This window comes from Pangasianodon hypophthalmus, chromosome 17, assembly GCF_027358585.1.
Source record: "Pangasianodon hypophthalmus isolate fPanHyp1 chromosome 17, fPanHyp1.pri, whole genome shotgun sequence".
Lineage (NCBI taxonomy): Eukaryota > Metazoa > Chordata > Actinopteri > Siluriformes > Pangasiidae > Pangasianodon > Pangasianodon hypophthalmus.
Window position 1 is genome coordinate 15,756,570 of NC_069726.1, and position 18,259 is coordinate 15,774,828.

The 18,259-nt window shown below is 37.5% G+C and overlaps 1 protein-coding gene across 2 annotated transcripts in view; it reads left to right on the plus strand.

The window, feature by feature from the left end:
* Positions 1-18,259, plus strand: part of LOC113543513 (roundabout homolog 1) — a 193,568-nt gene that overhangs the window by 11,398 nt on the left and 163,911 nt on the right. For both annotated transcript variants that reach the window (XM_026941778.3, XM_026941779.3), the window contains exon 2: positions 8,232-8,371. In XM_026941778.3, coding sequence (XP_026797579.3) covers positions 8,281-8,371 — 91 coding nt within the window. In that variant the 5' untranslated portion in view covers positions 8,232-8,280. The remainder of the gene's footprint in view (positions 1-8,231; positions 8,372-18,259) is intronic.

Sequence of the window (18,259 nt, forward strand, 5' to 3'; positions counted from 1 at the left end):
TGAAGCTGGTAGAAACAGGAAACAGGAAACTGGATTGTGGATTCATGGTGGCTCCTGGATCGATGGTGGATTTGGATGTGATAGGATTACCAACTGGTAAATATGACTTCTGAGTACAATGGAATGCAACATTATACCCTGGATTTGGTGCAAATGTGAGTGTTTCTGGATTATCAGTATTTTAATTTATGGTATTATATTTTAGTCAGTAATTCTCTGGATTTCTCCTTTTGCTCTGTTTTAATGGTTTTGTACTACTGACCTACTTAGCTTTGTTCAATAACAATCCTGCATCTGCATTTTTTTTTTTTTTTTTTACATAATTCAAATTATTGTGAATTCACCTCTCATCTAGATTGTTTGCTTACAATTGAAAGAGAACAACTAGTAAGTGGGACTTTCAGAACTCATCCATTATATTTATAGTTGGCATATCTATCATGATGCATACTACATAGTAATGAAATGTATTTATAAAGCACATTTAAATCAATGTGCTGTACATTCAGTTGCAAGAAGCCTAAAACGAGAGCATAAAACAAACACAATATACATGGCATCCACTTTGAATAATTAAAAAACTAATATCTAAAACATGTTTTGAGAAAACTGCAACAGTGGAGGCAAACCTCATGTTCCACAGCTTCCACAGCTGGAAGTATTGCGATGTATAAACCTTGATTGAATTTTTTTTTTTTTTCATGATGGCCAATCACAAGGCCAATCTTCATGAGACAGGAACTTCAAGGAATTTGAGAGTGGACTGCTGATGATTTTAAGCACATTTTTGACCATCTGATATGGCCATGGTGTCAGGCCATTAATTAAAGTCAGAATTTTGAACATTCACAGTGCTGTTAAAATACTGTGTCCTCTACTTATTTAATTTTTAAATTATTGTAGCACTTCATCAGACTTCATCAGTCAAACTTTGTGGCTTTTATAGCTATTGTCAGTTTAATGACTGGTTCATAAGAACTCAAACATATTTTCTCTTAATCAGACTCAACCCTGTTTCTATTCTGAGTTTTCTCAGAAGATTGTCTTTCCTCGCTGTCTCCATGACAATCTGCAGCACTGTAACTGCTCACTCATTCTCACCATATGCTTTTATTCTCTCCACTGCCACGTTCTGGGTCAACAAACACACTGAGATAATATCACTGATATATTTAGCATGCATATGTATGTGTTTGCACATAAGTGTGTTGGTGTAGCAGCTGCAGTGAAAAGACTTGATTTATAGTCATCAGTGGTGTGTGATGGAGGGTTAATACTCTTTTTGTAAAGAGATAGTCTGGGTAATGTTGAGTGTACCCTCTTCATTGGAGGTCTAAGAAAAAAGATACGACCATGCATTATTTATAAATAGCTTTCATCGGCTCTTATGGTTTTACAATAAAAGGCTTCGTGATTAATCTGAACAGAGGCCTAAAATTTCCTCAACCTATCCATTCATTCAATTTGTGTAAAAGAAAAGCAAATGGATGATACAAATTCAGTCCTTTTCAGTGTTTATGCTTGAGTGTTACCTTAATCATGGGCTTTCATCCACTGCATTACATTATACACTTACCGGCCACTTTAACAGGGACACCTGTACACAGCTTATTCATGCAATTATCCTATATTAGCCAATCATGTGGCAGCAGCACAATGCATAAAATAATGCAGATACAGCTCACCAAAACGGGACAGATGAAGATTGGAAAAAGACCAGGCGATGATTTCTTTACCACTCAGATTCCTGTTCTTGGCTGACAGGAGTGGAACCTGATGTGGTCTTCTGCCTTTATAGTTCATCCACTTCAAGGTTCAGTATGTTGTGTGTGCTGAGATGCATTTCTTCTCACCGCACTTGTAAAGAGGGGTTATTAGAGCTACTGTAGCCTTCCTGTCAGCTCAAACCAGTCTGACCATTCTCCTCTGACCTCTCTCATAAACAAGGCATTTTTGTCTACAAAACTGCCACTCGTTGCATGTTTTTTTTTTTTTGCACTATTTTGTGTAAACTCTAGAGGCTGTTGTGCATTCAGCAGTTTTTGATACTCAAACCAGCCCAGTCTGGCACCAACAGCCAGAGCACAGTCAAAGACACTGAGGTCTCATTTATCCCCATTCTGATGTTTGATGTGAACATTAACTGAAGATCTTGATTTGTATCTGCATGCTTTTATGCATTGCGCTGTTCCCACTTCATTAAAGTATCTGGTGAGTGTATAGTGTACACTATGTTGCACTGTGGAAAAGTTGAGAGAAAAACTGTTAGTGTTTCATATTATATTGAGGCCAGAGCTTCTTCACACAGAAGCCTCACGTGTCTGTAGAAGAGGTTGTGTGGATCACAACACAAGTAGGTTACATGAATCTGCTGAGAGAGACTATTTCTGTTGCAACTCCATCCCCTAGGTTAGTAAACTAGCAAACTGTAAAGTATTCCTTACCTTTCCCCCTGTCTTTTTCTGAGGCCAGTCTTCTGAGAGAATAAAGAAGTAGGGGGGACATAGAAACAGAAGGTAGAAAGAAAAAAACATACCAAGCAGGGGAAGCTAAGCTGAAAATAATGCACTGAGTGATTTAGCTCATCAAGCTGTGCTTGGGTAAAGTCCAGGCAGGTGTTTACTCTGGTAGGAAATAAGCAAAAATAGGCTTTCTGTTTCAACACAGAGGGAAGTGCTGGATAAATCAAAGAGAGGGAAGGATTAAGGGACTAAAGAGAGCTACACTCTGAGACTGTAGCTCTGAGTCCTAATCAAAGCCCTGCACCACAAGCAGGTGCTGCATAGTGCTAATTACGCTCAGTTACTCTGCATTCATAATGCTGACGAGAACACAAAGTTTCTTCCATATTTATGGGCTGATTTCCCAGACACAGAAGGATACTTAGTTCTCACCAGCAAATAAATAAATAAATAAAATGAGAGACAACCGAGAAACACTTTTGATTTTATATTTAACTCCAAGGCTTAGTTTAATCTGTTTCATAGAAAGATTTGCTTTTTATCCGTGTTACATTCATACATCGGTTTTACACCTTTATGATGACCGATTCATATTTTATTAACTATGCCTTTTCCATCACACCATAAATCTAGGACTAAAGTATTGGCATAAATTACACTACAAGTGGGGATTTTCCACTGGAAAATGCTTTAATTAAGTGTGTATGTGTGTCCAGAAAACCAACTATAAATATTCTCTACCACACAGTATTTGAGCTGCCTGTTTTAATATATGGCACCTATAAAGCAGCATGAAGACAGGCCTTAAAAAGCAAATGAGAGTCTTTTATTCCTCTCAATTCCTTGCTCTTTGGAGACCTAAAAGAAAACGAAGGCCAGGAGTGTATTTTCTGCTTATAGACATTTTAAGACTCTAGTTCACAAGAATAATATTTTGGGTCATTGGACATAAATGCAACATAATTCAAAGCTGAAATCCACTCTGTTCTCATATTCATTGTGAATTAAGTGTCATTTCCGTGGGTTACAGTGTTATATGATATGATTATATGTCCTTGAGCCATGGACAATTATTAAATGTGTAGTGTGCAATTTCTAAAAGTGTTTTTAGACTTGTAATAAGCATATAATTTGAAAGGTATCTTAGAACAAACAATGATTCGCAATATTGCCATGTAATGGATCTGCCATGTAATGGATCTGGTTTTTTTTTTGTGCTGGCCTAGAAATTCATCTCACCTCTAGCCAGAACAAAGCAGCACACCTCTGCCTCTTTTGCCTAAAAAGCAACCAGTCAGGCAATTGTAGTTCAAACAAGGGAAGTGGGGTCAGTTGGGAGAAAAAGGAAATGTTTGTCAGTGTTTCATTGCAATTGCAACTTTTCTCACAGAGGGCTCTAAAAATGAAAAACTGCTCCTTTAAACAGTAACAATAGCTGACAATATGAAGGGGCAATAGGCGAGATACAGTATGTGCAGTTATATGCTGAGATATACTGTTACATTAAAGCACTGAATAGTAAAAAGTCGAATGTTTCAGTCTTAAGAAAAAAATACTGTGCATATTTGAAAACTAAAAATTGATATTACTTTATCTGCCCATTATACCGGGTAGTGTGACATGTAAAGGTTTTAATACGCTGACACACCAGACAAAAGCATGCACTACAAAAGTCCATGCTAATTCAGATCAAATTTAAAAAGTGTTTTCGTAATCAAATGTTTCATCCATATTGGTGGTGTTACTCTGTTTTAAAAAGGTTTTTATCCTCACTAATACTAACACTAATACTAAGATGCCTATAATCGGGCATACACCGATAGCAAATGTCAACTGAGCCAAGAAATGAAACTATTTTAGAACCTGTGAAATAATTATTCAGGTAAACCACTTGTCTTTCAGGCTACTTTTGTCCTGCAGATCTGTAAGCCTGCTTATAGTACATACAATGAAATAGTCACTTGATTATTGCCAACTATTACTGCACACTATATAATATAATATTAAATATGATGGCACTGATTTTATATATATATATATATATATATATATATATATATATATACATATATATATATATATATATATATATATATATATATATATACAGTATATATATATGCCATCATATTTAAAAAAGGATTTAATTTAAAGACTCAATGACCAGGTCAGTGTTACTGCAGTGAATACAAAGTACTTTCCAGGCGTGCACTTAACATTCAGGGGATTTTCACAAGATTATAGACATTTGTGCTTTCAGATATCTTCAGTGCAGGGAGTTGCACTGCCACGTCACAGCCCCAGCGTCCCTGGTTCGCTGAGCTTGTGGTACTGAGCTTGGGGTACTGTCTGTTTGGAGTGTCACATGTCCTCCCTGTGTCTGTGTGGGTTTCCTCTAGGTTATCTGGTTTCTTCCCACCTCCCAAAAGCATATGAGTAGATAGATTGGCTATGCTAAATTTCCCTTAAGTGTGAATTTGCGTGTGCATGGTACTTTGGGATTGACAGTTGTCCCATTCAGTATATGTCCCTGAATGAAAAAAATATCTCCAACAACACTAAAGTGCCAAAATGCAGTTTTCTCTGCCCCTTAGAAATGTCGTTTTGGTGGTCAAAAACAGTTTTAATTTGGACATAAGGCCAAAGCGGAAAAAAAACAGATGCATTTTTAAACGCATGTGCATTAATATGGGCAATGCCGTAGTGAAGCCTAGTTTTCTGTGAGCATCCTGGGCTCTGTATGCTGTAGAACTTCCTTAAGCACATTCACTACGTGGAAAACTTTGAAGAAGTGCATATTTTTCAATAAGATGCTACCACTTTTGATACCATCAAACATGACAGTAGTACAAATTCTCATTATTGTATAGACAGTCAAAAGCTCAGAAAGCAAAGTGTTGCAATGTATTTCTCTGGATTAAATGCTATCTGTTGTTATGCGTTATATTTTCTGAACAATTTACTATATTTTCTTTAATAACGGGAGAAAGATGAAAGAACAGTTCTGCTTATAAGAAACTACCGTGAGGTGTTCATCCCAATTTAAGATGTAGAACTACTGCTTTATCACCCTTCGTTCCCACACAGTTGAGTCTTGGGGAATTAGTGAACATCTTTCTGCCCCCCAATGAAGAATGCAGAGGGTGGAAGCTCCCACAGTGTAACATTGGGATGGGGAGATCTGGACAGTGATAGGAAAGGCTGCTTAAATGAGCAGACAGTTTGCTTCACAGATGGCTGATCAGTAAAACCAACTGGAGATCCTCTAGTCTGCAGGGTGCATTCTGGGGGCTCGAAGAAGCTGGGAAAGCGGTGTGACCACACATTTCAGCCAAATGATCCTCACTAATTAATTTACCAAACTGGGGAATGGGCTGTGACATAGAAAGGCTACATGCTGTGGGTGGTATTTATGTGTGTAGGCGTCTTGTATGGAAGTCTCATTAGTTACAGTGTTTCAGAGTGCACCTCTTCTTTACACTTACACTTTCTCTTTCTCACACGCATACCTTTCTCTTCTTGTCCAGATCAAATCAGATCAGAGGTAGACTGTCAGGCTGATGTTACACTCTGATGGGTGGGCTTCTCTTTTCATGCTCCATCCATTTTCCTGCCTCTGCTGTCTATTACAACTCAGATTTGCTCAATGTCTGTATCTCTGCCTGGGATCGCTGTGACTAACCACTTATTCACATCCACTCTCCGCACTAAAAAAGCCTTCAGATCGTTTTAGCAGAATTAAGTTGTCATTCATCTCCACAGGTTTTTTTTTTTTTTTTTCAAAATACTGTGGAAAAAGCATTATGGAGCATAGCAGTATGGAAATGATGGGTGGAATGAGATGCAGGCTATCATTACTTTGCAATATATCTCGGTGAGAAGGGATACGTATATAGATAATTACTGACCAGAGCCTGGTTTGCCACAGGCATTTTAGCAAATTATTCATCATGACATTGTAGACAGAGTGTTTGCACTGATTATTCCTCTCAAGATAACTGCTGCATTGTAGCTGTCTTAGGACACCAGGCCTTAATCTTCAAGATCTTTCCAATTTGTGCAACTATGGGTCATGAGTACACAGAGTCAGTCATGGGTCTCTTCCTCTTCTCTATCAAAATGTCAAATTTTTTATTTGCTATAAGTCTACAGACCTTTTTACATGTGTGATGTTTTTCTATATAAAAAAATCTTTATTCTACTGTATGTTCAAATGTTCTATATGTTCAAATGACTACTCTTTACAACTTTTGTGAGCAGAAAAGCGTCATAGAACTCACAGCATGTCGAATCTTGAGGTAGATTGGCTATAACAGCAAAATACCCCATCACTGGCCATTCTTATCAGCCAAGACCAGGGATCTGAGGCTACGGTGGGCAGGTTCACAAAAGGCTCATTTGAAGATTAGAAAAAGGCCAGGGAACATTTTTCCAATCTTCAACTGTCCACTTTGGGTTTGAACATGGCCTGTTGTTTAAGATTCTATATTGTTGCAGTGTTTTATACCCCATTTACACCTGGTTGCTTCATGCATCGTCAGGATTATATCTGCATAGGGATTATCCACATAAAAATGCAGGTGGGAAGGCACCCAAGATGCATTTAAACCAGATTTAAATCTGACTTGTAATCAGTGACACATTTTAGCCAACTGTTATATGCATCAGTCTCTCCAAGCCATGCATGTGGTTGGGAAATAAAATTTTTCTTGCAGCATCCAGTTTTTGCATAAAATACTTGAAAATGGAACAACAGGAAGCTGGTAGTCAGAAAGTGCTAAGCTGATTTGCATATTACACTTTTGGAGAAATATGTGTAAATATATTCATTTCAATTTCATTTTATTAGTATAACACTTTTACAAACAGACTTTGTCATGAAACATCTTCAGAGAAATCCGGATGTAGATTTATTTCCATAATGAGCAAGCTAGAGGCAACAGTGACAAAAGGAAAACTCGCTGAGATGACATGAACAAGATATTTTGAAAGAAACCAGACACAAAAAAGGAAACCATTGTCTTCTGGGGGACATTCCGGTAGTAGATTATAAATTACTAGACAGTCAAATAGAGAAAAGTGTGTTGTTGTTTCAGCCTCTCCTGTTAGGGGTCGCCACAGCTGATCACCTTCTATTGTCCGTGTATGGATTTGGCACAGGTTTTACGTCGGATGCCCTTCCTGAGGCAACCCTCCACATTTATCCAGGCTTGGGACCAGTGCTGAGAGCGCACTATCCCGTGCACTCCTAGTGGCTGGGGTTGGCGCCCAAACCCACAACCCTGAGATCACGAGTCCCATGCCCTACCAACTGAGCTAGCTAGGCACCAGAAAAGTGTATGCAACACGAGTCCTGGGCTGGACATAAGTCTTTATGATCTTTACAAGATTTTATGTATGTGGTTAAAAAGATATAAGATGCATGACATGACCAAGTGTAAACAGAGTGTTAGTTTTGGAAGGTCAAGATTTAATCATATACAGAATATTTGAACAGCTTTTAAGACCAGGTTTCACTTTCATTTGTTTCCTGATTTTACCATAAACTACTGATTATAATATACTGTAATATACTATATTATATTATTGACTTTATTTTGTAAAATACTTTAGATATTGCTTTGGATGTGATTTGGATGTGTTATGATTTGTGGTGTCAGATAATAATATCAGAGGAGGGTAAAATACTTCTGCCAAAATTAACATTAGCTACAGAGAACTTAGCCCTGACACGTATAATTAGTTGAGCCTGTTTCTTTCCTTCTGTAGGTGAAAGAAGGAGGGCTGTGTGAAGGGTGATGCTGGGACAGTGAGCAACATGCCAGTCGCAATGCCAGGTGCCGTTCTCCTCATCATTGCTGCTTTACTGGGATTGGCTGGCTCAGAGAAACCAGAAGACTCCAAGACAGGTAACATTATCATAAAAAAAACCTCATTAATGGGAATGCTGATCATGGGAAGTGCTTGGGGTGATTAATATGGATGGTCTTGGATTAGTCTTGAAAAAGCTTAAGATCACTATGCTAATGCGAAGCATCGGCTGGAGTGGTGTAAAGCACACCACCACTGGACTCTGGGGCAGTGAAAAGGTGTTCTCTGGAGTGATGAATCACACTTCACTATCCAGCAGTGTAATGGATGAATCTGGGTTTGGTGAATGCCAGAAGAACACTACCTGCCACAATGCATAGTGCCAACAGTAAAGTTTGGTAGAGGAGTGTTAATGGTCTGTGGCTGTTTTTCAGAGTTTGGGTTTGGCCCCTTAGGTCCAGTGAAGGGCCTGAACAATTTCCATACAATTTACACAGTTGTATGCTTCCAACTTTGCGGCAACAGTTTGGGGAAGGCCCCTTTTCTGTTCCAGTATGACAATGCTCCTATGCACAAAGCGAGCTCCATAAAGACATGGTTTGCCAAGGCTGGTGTGGAGGAACTCCAGTGGCCTGCACAGAGCCCTGACCTCAACCCAATTTAACACCTTTGGGATAAATTGGAATGTTGACTGTGAGCCAGGTCTTCTCATCCAACATCAGTGCCTGACTTCTGAGTTTTGGAATGGGATGTCCACCAAGCCCATATACTGCAGGTGTGATGGTCAGGTGTCCATATACATTTGGCCATATAGTGTATGTATCTGTTTTATTTATACTGAAAGAGGGCTTGGCCTAAACTGGATTTTTGTTTGTTTGTTTTATTTAATTAGATATGAACCCCACTACTCTGTCCCCAGAAACTCTGGTCTTAACTAGATATGTGTGCCAGACTCACACAATTATTAAATTTTGTACTTGCCTATGACATTTTCTATAAAATTTAGTTGTTTCTATATGAACAAACTAGTAGCCTAATTAAAACCCTGACCAAGCAGTTACAAAGAATGAATGAATGTGCTCTTTCTTTGTTCTTTGACCACTTGCTCATAACCTAGAGCTTCATATCTGACCAGTCGCTTGCATGAAAATAAGAAGATCCCATTCCCATATCTTTTTTATGCTATCCTTTTTGTTGTTGCACACCTAGCTTAACTCAATGCCCTGGAAACCTTTCCGAAAAACTTTCTAAAAAATAAAAAAAAACAAACAATAGTGCACCTTCTGTTCATATCTGTATGTGCATCCGATTACAACACATTATTTGTTCACAACGAATAACGTATATGTATTTAGTTACATGATGATAGAAGATCACTGATAACTGCAGAGCTCAGCTGTGCATGAAGTTGCTGACACCTTAACATAATCATTCATATATTCAGCAACCTCCAAACACCATATACTGTATGTGAAAGGATAAACAGAAATCTACTGAGCCAGGACTCAGATGCTTGACTGAAGTAGCTTATTACATTCACACCTCACTCACATCACCGATACACAACAATCTCTGCCTCCATCTGTTCTTGTTTCCTGAGCCTTGGCTGCTAGAAAGTCTATAACTCCCAGGTCTCATGTTCTATCTGTTGCAATATCCACATCAATCTGGAAATATTATTCACTCCTCTGCTTTCTCCCACTCTCATCTTATATGTGTTGCAGTGCATTTGCTGGAAACATCTTGAGCTAGGATGAGTTGAAGTGATAGCAGATCTTTCTGATCTACTCAGACTGTTGGCACTCGGTGACTATTTGCCATTTTGGCAGGTTCAACAATGAGATCCATTTCCCTGTGTGTGTGTGTGTGTGATTGCCCCATCTGAAGCACACACTGTAGCTAACTACTCCATTCAGCTCTGTCGACTGGCACCGCTAATGAAATCTGAAATTATGGCAAACGGCTAATTAAAATCACACGCAGGTGTGAACACGCACACAAACATGCAACCCGTCCTCCCCTCACTTCATCAGCCACTGGGCACTGATACAGAGAAACAGAGAAGTGGGCAGAATTTCACATAGTAAACACACACGCACACGCATGCTCATACATCTCTGTGACGAAGGTAATTACGGCAGCCGCCACAGGGAGAGTGTGAATAGGCTTTTATCTCCTACACACATGGAGGTCAGTCTTTGCTCAGAGACAGAAAGTAGTGTACATACTCCAAGCCTTTGAGGCTGAAGTAATTTCTGCCATACTAAAAAGCTCACTGCTGTGCTCATTAATTGTCATCGTGCTGCTTTAAGAGAGTCAGATTCCAATATTTTAAGAGTCCAACAATAGTGTCCTTATTCACTGGTGTAGTGAACAGATCATATCTACCTGATTTGGTCATTTCTCTTAACTTCTCTTAATGATGTAATGGCCCATGTGAAAATTTGATGGATTCTGATTCAACCCTCCATGTGCAGATTGTGTGTGAATAAAAATCTAAGTGAATTAATGGGTATTCCTGTGGTCCATCTATAACAGAATTAGGGATTTGAATGGAGAGCCTGCCTTTCAGGTTGTGTCAAGGTTAGAGAATATCGTCATTTACAGCTAAAATTATCTAGAAAGTGTGTAAGTGCAAAAATGTGCAAAAAAACCTGTCAAGTTAGTTATGGGTGGCGCACAGTAACAGCGACGGTAGCCATGATTCAGCCATCCACATAATTAATGACTCCTTATGCACAATGAACAAAAACTTCCTCATAATGAACTCTCGCACAAAATCGTCATTACTAATGCTCACAAGGCTTTGCAGTGTGTACAGATATTTGCCCTACCCCTGCACTGCATTAATCACAAGCAATAATTAGCAATAATGAGCTGAACTTCGAGTGATCTTCATAACAGAGATTAAATAAAAGTCCAGCGTTTTGTAGTACGCAGTCGCAGGGAGTTGCCATGTTGGCTTGTTACAATGAAAGGAAAAAAAACCATAAAAATCAACCCATCTTTTCTCAGTCATGTGCCTAATGCTGTGTGAATCAACACTCATTATATTAGTAGAGATTATGACACGAGGCTCAACAACACAAAACTGTTTTAAAAAACATGCGACTTGATAACACCCCAAAAAAAGATAACAGGTTCTACTGAAGATTTCATCATTCACATTGAACAAAATCAGGTCTTATCTGATTTGCCTGTGATTTACTAAGCCACAGAACTGCTCAAATAAATATGACCAAAGTGTAGGTTTGAAAACCTGTACATTTGCCTTATTAACAGTACACACCCTCATGTTCCCACTCTTTAATTTTCTATATTGCAGTATTGCAATGTATCTGTAAGGCTGCCTTTAATTAGTGTTATACTTGACACATGATTTCTTCGAGATCAGAAATGTGTGGTGGTCTGGGAAAACCCTTTGACACCTCTACTTAGAGTGAAAGTTTTTCTGTTGTGCCACTTAGGAGCTTGACACCTCTACTTAAAAATAAGTAAATAAATAAATATTCATTTTCAGTAACTGCTTTATCCTCGTCACGGTCATATTGGATCTGGAGCCTATCCCAGGAACACTGGGTGGGAATACACCTTGGAAGGGATGCCAGTCCATCGCAGGGCACCATGCGCACACACACACACACACACACACACACACACTTATTCACACCTAGGGTTAATTTAGACTAGCTAATCTGCCTAACAGTATGTTTTTTGCAGGTGTGAGAAAACAGGAAACCCACATGGACATGGGCAGAACATGCAGAGAAACTAAACATAGATCGTAACCCAAGCCCAGGATCAAACCGGAAATCCTGGAACTGTGCTGCCCACTGTGCTGCTGTCTGAAAACATAAATACATTTTACCAAAACAATATGGAAATATATTATATAGGCTACTTTCTAACCTTGCTCTGCTGTCTGTCTACAGAAATCATGTCAGATTAACAACCATGAAGTCAGTCGGATTAAAAAGGTCTAAAACTTTGCTAGCCGAGTGATTTTTTAATGCAATAAATGTCACACTTTGATCAGGTTTTTGGATAGTTAAATGTCATAGCAAAATGGAATTAATTCAGTTTGTAGTCAGATAGCATCTTTTAAAAATATCTGTGATGTTCCTGCATGATCACATCATCATCAGAACATAGAAGAGTTCTTACACACTCTGTATAGATGACCATGGACAAAGTTTAAAAATGTTTAATAAGCTAATAAAAAGACATGTAGCCAACAGTACAGAACAGACTGATTTACTGAGTGATTATTTCCACACCAATGTGCCAGACAGTGATCAACAGAGTAAAGAGACGATGATGAGGCTTGTGTTTAAATGTGGTGAGTGAGTTTTGCCTCAGGTGATGAGACAGAGATTGACGTGGAGGATCTGATAATCAAAGTGAGAACACATTTCCCACTGTAAACATATAATTCTTTACAATTTGGCAGTAATGTTGTTTTTCAATAAGTAGATTAAGTTATAACTAGAAGTAGGCAAGGCATATTTCAGTGGAAATGGAATTAAATATTTAAATGTGAATTTGGGGTAGCCAGGCTTTTTGCTAGAACTTTACTTGTGGTTGAGATACTGTAGTTTTCAGAACTATACATACATTATGGTAGAAAATGTCCAAAATTTGACCATGTGAAGGGTTTTCCTAGGCTGCCACATTAATGTTCACAGATATCAAGAACAAAAAGCACATGCTCAGACCTCAAATAAATGTTGATTCCTCTCCTTACTGACTTATCATAAGTAACTTAGCATTTACTGAACTGTTATTTGAAAATCACACGCAACACACTCACATACTGTGTGTACAGTTTATTAGATTGCAGACACAAATAAGAACTCTTTATCTGAGATCTTATTAAGATCAGGGCCATAGATATGAATTAGATCACTAGATTAGTGCATTAACCTTAGAGACATTTAACAGTGTCGATGCTCTAATGGCCATTTATTGGATATTTTGTATTTGGATAATCATGTATGTGTCATACTGCCTGATCTAATTTTGTCCCCAATGACAAAGTAAATACTGCTAAACATACTTTCGCTTAATACTTTTGAACCTGTTTAAAGCTTTAAAGTGATACATGATCCATCTTAGGTTAAAAAAAAAAAAATATATATATATATATATATATATATATATATATATATATATATATATATATATATATATATATATAAATAAACAGCACTGCTTTGAGCTACAGGTCCAAGTTCCTTCTGCTGTGAAGAAAAGCTCCTGCATGTCTTGGCAAGCTTCCTGGTGATGGAACAGGGATCGCGCAGGACTGACGAGAAGATATGAATTTTGAGATGAGGCCTCAGGCTGTAAGGGAAATGAATTGAAATTCTCTGTAGATCGAAATGTCAGATTTGTTGCAATTGATTTCACTGGGGTATATCATGGCATTTCCAACTAATTTAGTGTTTGCTGGAATCCTGAACTCTCTTAACCTTCAGAGATACACATGGATAATGAATGCGAACATCACAATTGTGTTTATGCTAAATTATGCTAAACTAGTGTAATTAATTAGTGACCGCTAAGACTTCTGAATGAAGCTGAGAGAAATTTATGGAGGGAGAACAAAGATGATATAATTACTATACTTTGTATCCATACGTACAATCTTAATGCCATACACCATCTATTTTTACTGAAGAAAATGGTTTACTAGTTCTCTATATTCTAGAAAAATTGATTTGTATACTAGTACTTCTGTTTCTATTGTTTGCATGAGTATTTTAAATAACTGAATTATTGTAGTCTTTATTATAATTTTATACCATAGTGCAGTTGAATTCTCAAATCTGATTGGTCAGAAAGTCAGAAGTTTTGTATACCAGCATGGCTTGGACAGTTGTTCTGGCTGTAACATGAACAATAGGTTAATATTGGTGTGCTCTTTTAATACGTTATTGTTTCTATAGTTTCAGCTCATGCACAGGGACTTATATGGCAGCTGCTCGATATATGGATAAAAAAGTGTTGTTTAACAAAGAAAAATGCAAAATTGTTAATGTGGTGACATTTTTTGTTTTTGTTTACTTAACATTTATGGAAGGAGTCACGGTTGGCAGCGCTTTGTAACAGTAACAGTGCTTTTAAAGTTTCTCAGCAAGTGAAAGTTTTCAGAGAAGTTTATGCTTTCCTGTTTCTCAGTAAAATGACAAGCTGTGTTTTTTGAGAGAGAGAGAGAGAGAGAGAGAGAGAAGAAGAAGATGCGGTTGATGGAACAATTGTTTATAGCTGCTACAATGTTAGTGATAAGTTGTCTAGGGGTTTGACCCCCCTAGGGGAAAAAAAAAGATAAAAATCTAGGCTCCCTAGATGCTCATCATATTGTCATGTGACACATACAATCATAAGAGTAACTCAATGCTAAATTTATACCAACGGTGTTATAATTAAATGCAATCGACAATAAATAAATGACTATTATACACAAGATAACAATGTGTTCAAGATCACTATAATATTAATAAATATTAAATATTAACATAAATTGTTCAGTAACTATGATGATTTATTCCACAACTCCAGTGAAACTAATAGAAAAAGGAGTTTAATGGGTTAGATTTCTGATTGTTCATATGTAATGGTATGTGCGTATACAGTCTGAGTATATAACACATTTGTTATACTATATATAGGCTGAAGCAGGTTAATCTGCAATGTGTTGGTCAAGTAAAGGTTACTGTGCTCTTATTAGAGAGCCTAATGAAGAGTGTGTGTGTCAGCACAGCTGTCTCTAATTAGCCACTTTAGCATCAATACAGTACGTGTGTGGTGTAGGAGTTGTTGCCATGGTTACCTGCGCACGGCATTGATTACGTATAATGATATATCACGAATGCCTTTCCCACAAGCATTAACTGCGTCTGTTAACTGTTTTGCACTTGTGCATAGATTTGCTTGTCTTTGTACACTTTTGGTATTGGTGGCCTTCTGGAGAAAAACCTCCATTAATTTGTTGTTAACTCTGAGTTCTGATCTTGCATGGCGTTTGATTTTGAACTTCCTGTCTTCCAAGAGTTCGATTTGTTCAGCTGGTTTTCATAAACGGCTGCAGGAAATGCAAGTGCAGCCGGACTCGCTACACTTCATGAAATATCGCTATGCGCAGATAAGCCTGCGTTATGAGTGAGTGTGAGAGTGATATGTCCCTTATCTGATCAAACCCATGCACAGGACTGACTTCATTTCCCATGGTGCCTCCGGCTCTGCCTGTCTAATCTGGAACATCTTCATATTTACCCCAGGGTGAGGAGGTTCCTAGATAACATTGTTGTTGCAAATACATGACACTGTGAGCATAGTTGACTGCTATTACTTTAACTTCTGGCTTCGGTCGTGCCTCTTTCCTTCCTCTCACTGTGGTAAGGCGATGATGATCTTTGATAACCAGGAAGAACCAGAAGGCATTTATCACCAACAGCGTGTTCACTGTATGTGTGTGTGTATGTGCATATATAAAATGAGGTTGAAAACAAATATTTGGGATGAGCTTTTTTTTTTTTTTTTGATTAATCTCATATTGTCTTACCGGTTAAATAATACAGGCCACAAAAAAACAGATTATCTTATTATGTATCTGAATCATTCAAGTTTTCTGCTGTTTAGCTGCCACAATTACTGTCCCAGAAGACCCTGTGAATGTCTGTGTATGAGGTTTGAAGATAGTTCAAATGAGCCTGGTCTTGTCCAAGACAAACCCCAGTGTATTATTCAGTAGTTTGTCTTTAAACATATTATTCAGTAACTACTATGAATTATTCAGTAACTTCAGTGAAGCTAACAGTAAAGGGATGCAGTTACAAGAGTGAGGAGTGCAAGTCCTGACATGCTGACGGATCATGCGAAGGGTTAAATACACTGATGGAATACTCAGGCCAACATCAGTTGCACCTTTGTAAAGCAGTAGAATGTATTTTAACAGTTATTGATTCTCTGAATTCCAGCATGGAAAAGATTCAAACGATGTGGTGAAGTAAAGCTCTGGGCTTTTTTGTAACTGACTGGAGTACAGTAGCAGCAGCTCCCAGCAGATGGATGCATGAGTGTAGGCGGAAGAGTGGGTTGATGGTGAAGCCTTCTAAATGTGTATGTGCGTGTATGTGTGTATAACTGTAAATGATTGATGACAGACAGTTGAAAATATCTGTCTAATATAATTACTATTACTCATTATTCAATTTAGAAAATACCAGAGCTATGTTTTCTTTCAAAGGAAAACACATAGAGTGTTCTCATGGAGTATTGTTAGCACATAATGAGGCTGACTGCTATGAGCTTACAATGTACAAAGTTAGCACAAGATCAAGAAGCAGTACTTGAGACTTATGACAGTTGTTTATGCTTGAATTTTATCTGTTATGTGCTGTTGTGTCCAGAGGATCCTTCAAGAAGGTCAGTATCTCCCCCACTGCTAAATATTAACATTTCAACTAATTAGATTTCAGCTTGGCCACTCACAATATAGATCACACTTGTCTTACATTATCATGACTAATTTTCTTTGCTTTGCATAGAAGTTTTCCAAATTTTCTAATAATTAGCAACAGTATTACTATCAACCAAGACGTGTTTGTCAGTTGCATCTTTAGTTTTTCACTACAGCTACAGGATTGGTTTAAATTGAGAAATGTGTTAAATTACATAATCTTATTTTTAAATAACCGATTTTGTACAATAGTACAGATAATAATGCAAAAGCTAAACTACATCATATTTAACTTCAAGATTTCAGGTACAATTCTGCCTTCAAACTCTGGCAATATAGTTCTATTTAAATAAAAAAAAAACCACTCTATTAGTACAAGTGAAACTGGGAAAGATTACAAAGATGGATAAAATGTGGATATAGAAGAGCAGAGCCAAAATTGTGTGAGAGGAGCTTTCAATATCGATCACAGATTCAATTAACATCAGAAAGGATCTTGGCAAGTATAAGTGTGTACAATGTAACACATTAAATTGAAACAGACTATTACAGTCTAGCACAGCTTGGGAAGGAGTATATCCTAGCACCTGCACCTCCTTTGGGAACTCCATACATCCATAAATCTCCCAGTCATCCTTAATTATAAAGGGGAGCTGGGAAATTCATTTGATAAATTAGGGAATATATATGCAAAATCACTTCCAGACCAGAAGGTTTGATAGCTAAGCTACGCTACAAGTATGCATGATGTCAATACCGGAAATATGTAAATGAATATGACTCTGCACACAGTGTGTATTTTAAAGGCAGAAACCAGATGTTTTTATCCAAATAGAATTACTGTTAGCTTGTTGAAATGACAGGAAAATATCACCTAGTGTGCCTTGAACTGTTCGAGAACTGAACGCTAAGAAACACCAATATTACATCACTGAATATTAGGAACAATTTGCACTACACACACACACACTCACATCTATAGACTCTTACTTCCTATTTATTTATCCCCAACTGCAAAAATTTGTACATAAGACAAAACAGCAATTCAACAAATGAATGTGTAATACTGTAATGTGCAGTACCTTAGTTTTATTTTAATTTTAATTTCTATTGTTATATTTAAAATGTATAAATCTTACTGGATCACACTGTTCAAATGTGCAATATGTTAAGTGCAATATCTTAGCTGCTTTACTATCTTAACTGAACAGATCTGATCATTTATGTTAATATTTATATCCTTTTATATTTATGTTATCCCTTACTCCTTTTATTTTATTCTTATGCACCATTAGGAGGGACACTCAATTTCATTGTACCCTGTGTAATGACAATAAAGAATCTATCTATCTATATCATTGTAAAGTTCACTTATATGCAGACTCATTGTACAACTAGGTAGACATTTTTTGAAGAGGCATCTTTAACATTTCTGTTTCGGCAATAAGGTGGTTACAGTGGAGACTGAGATGTAGGACCAAATCTTTTGGATTAGTATCCTCAGACCTTCTGTTCAATTAACTGT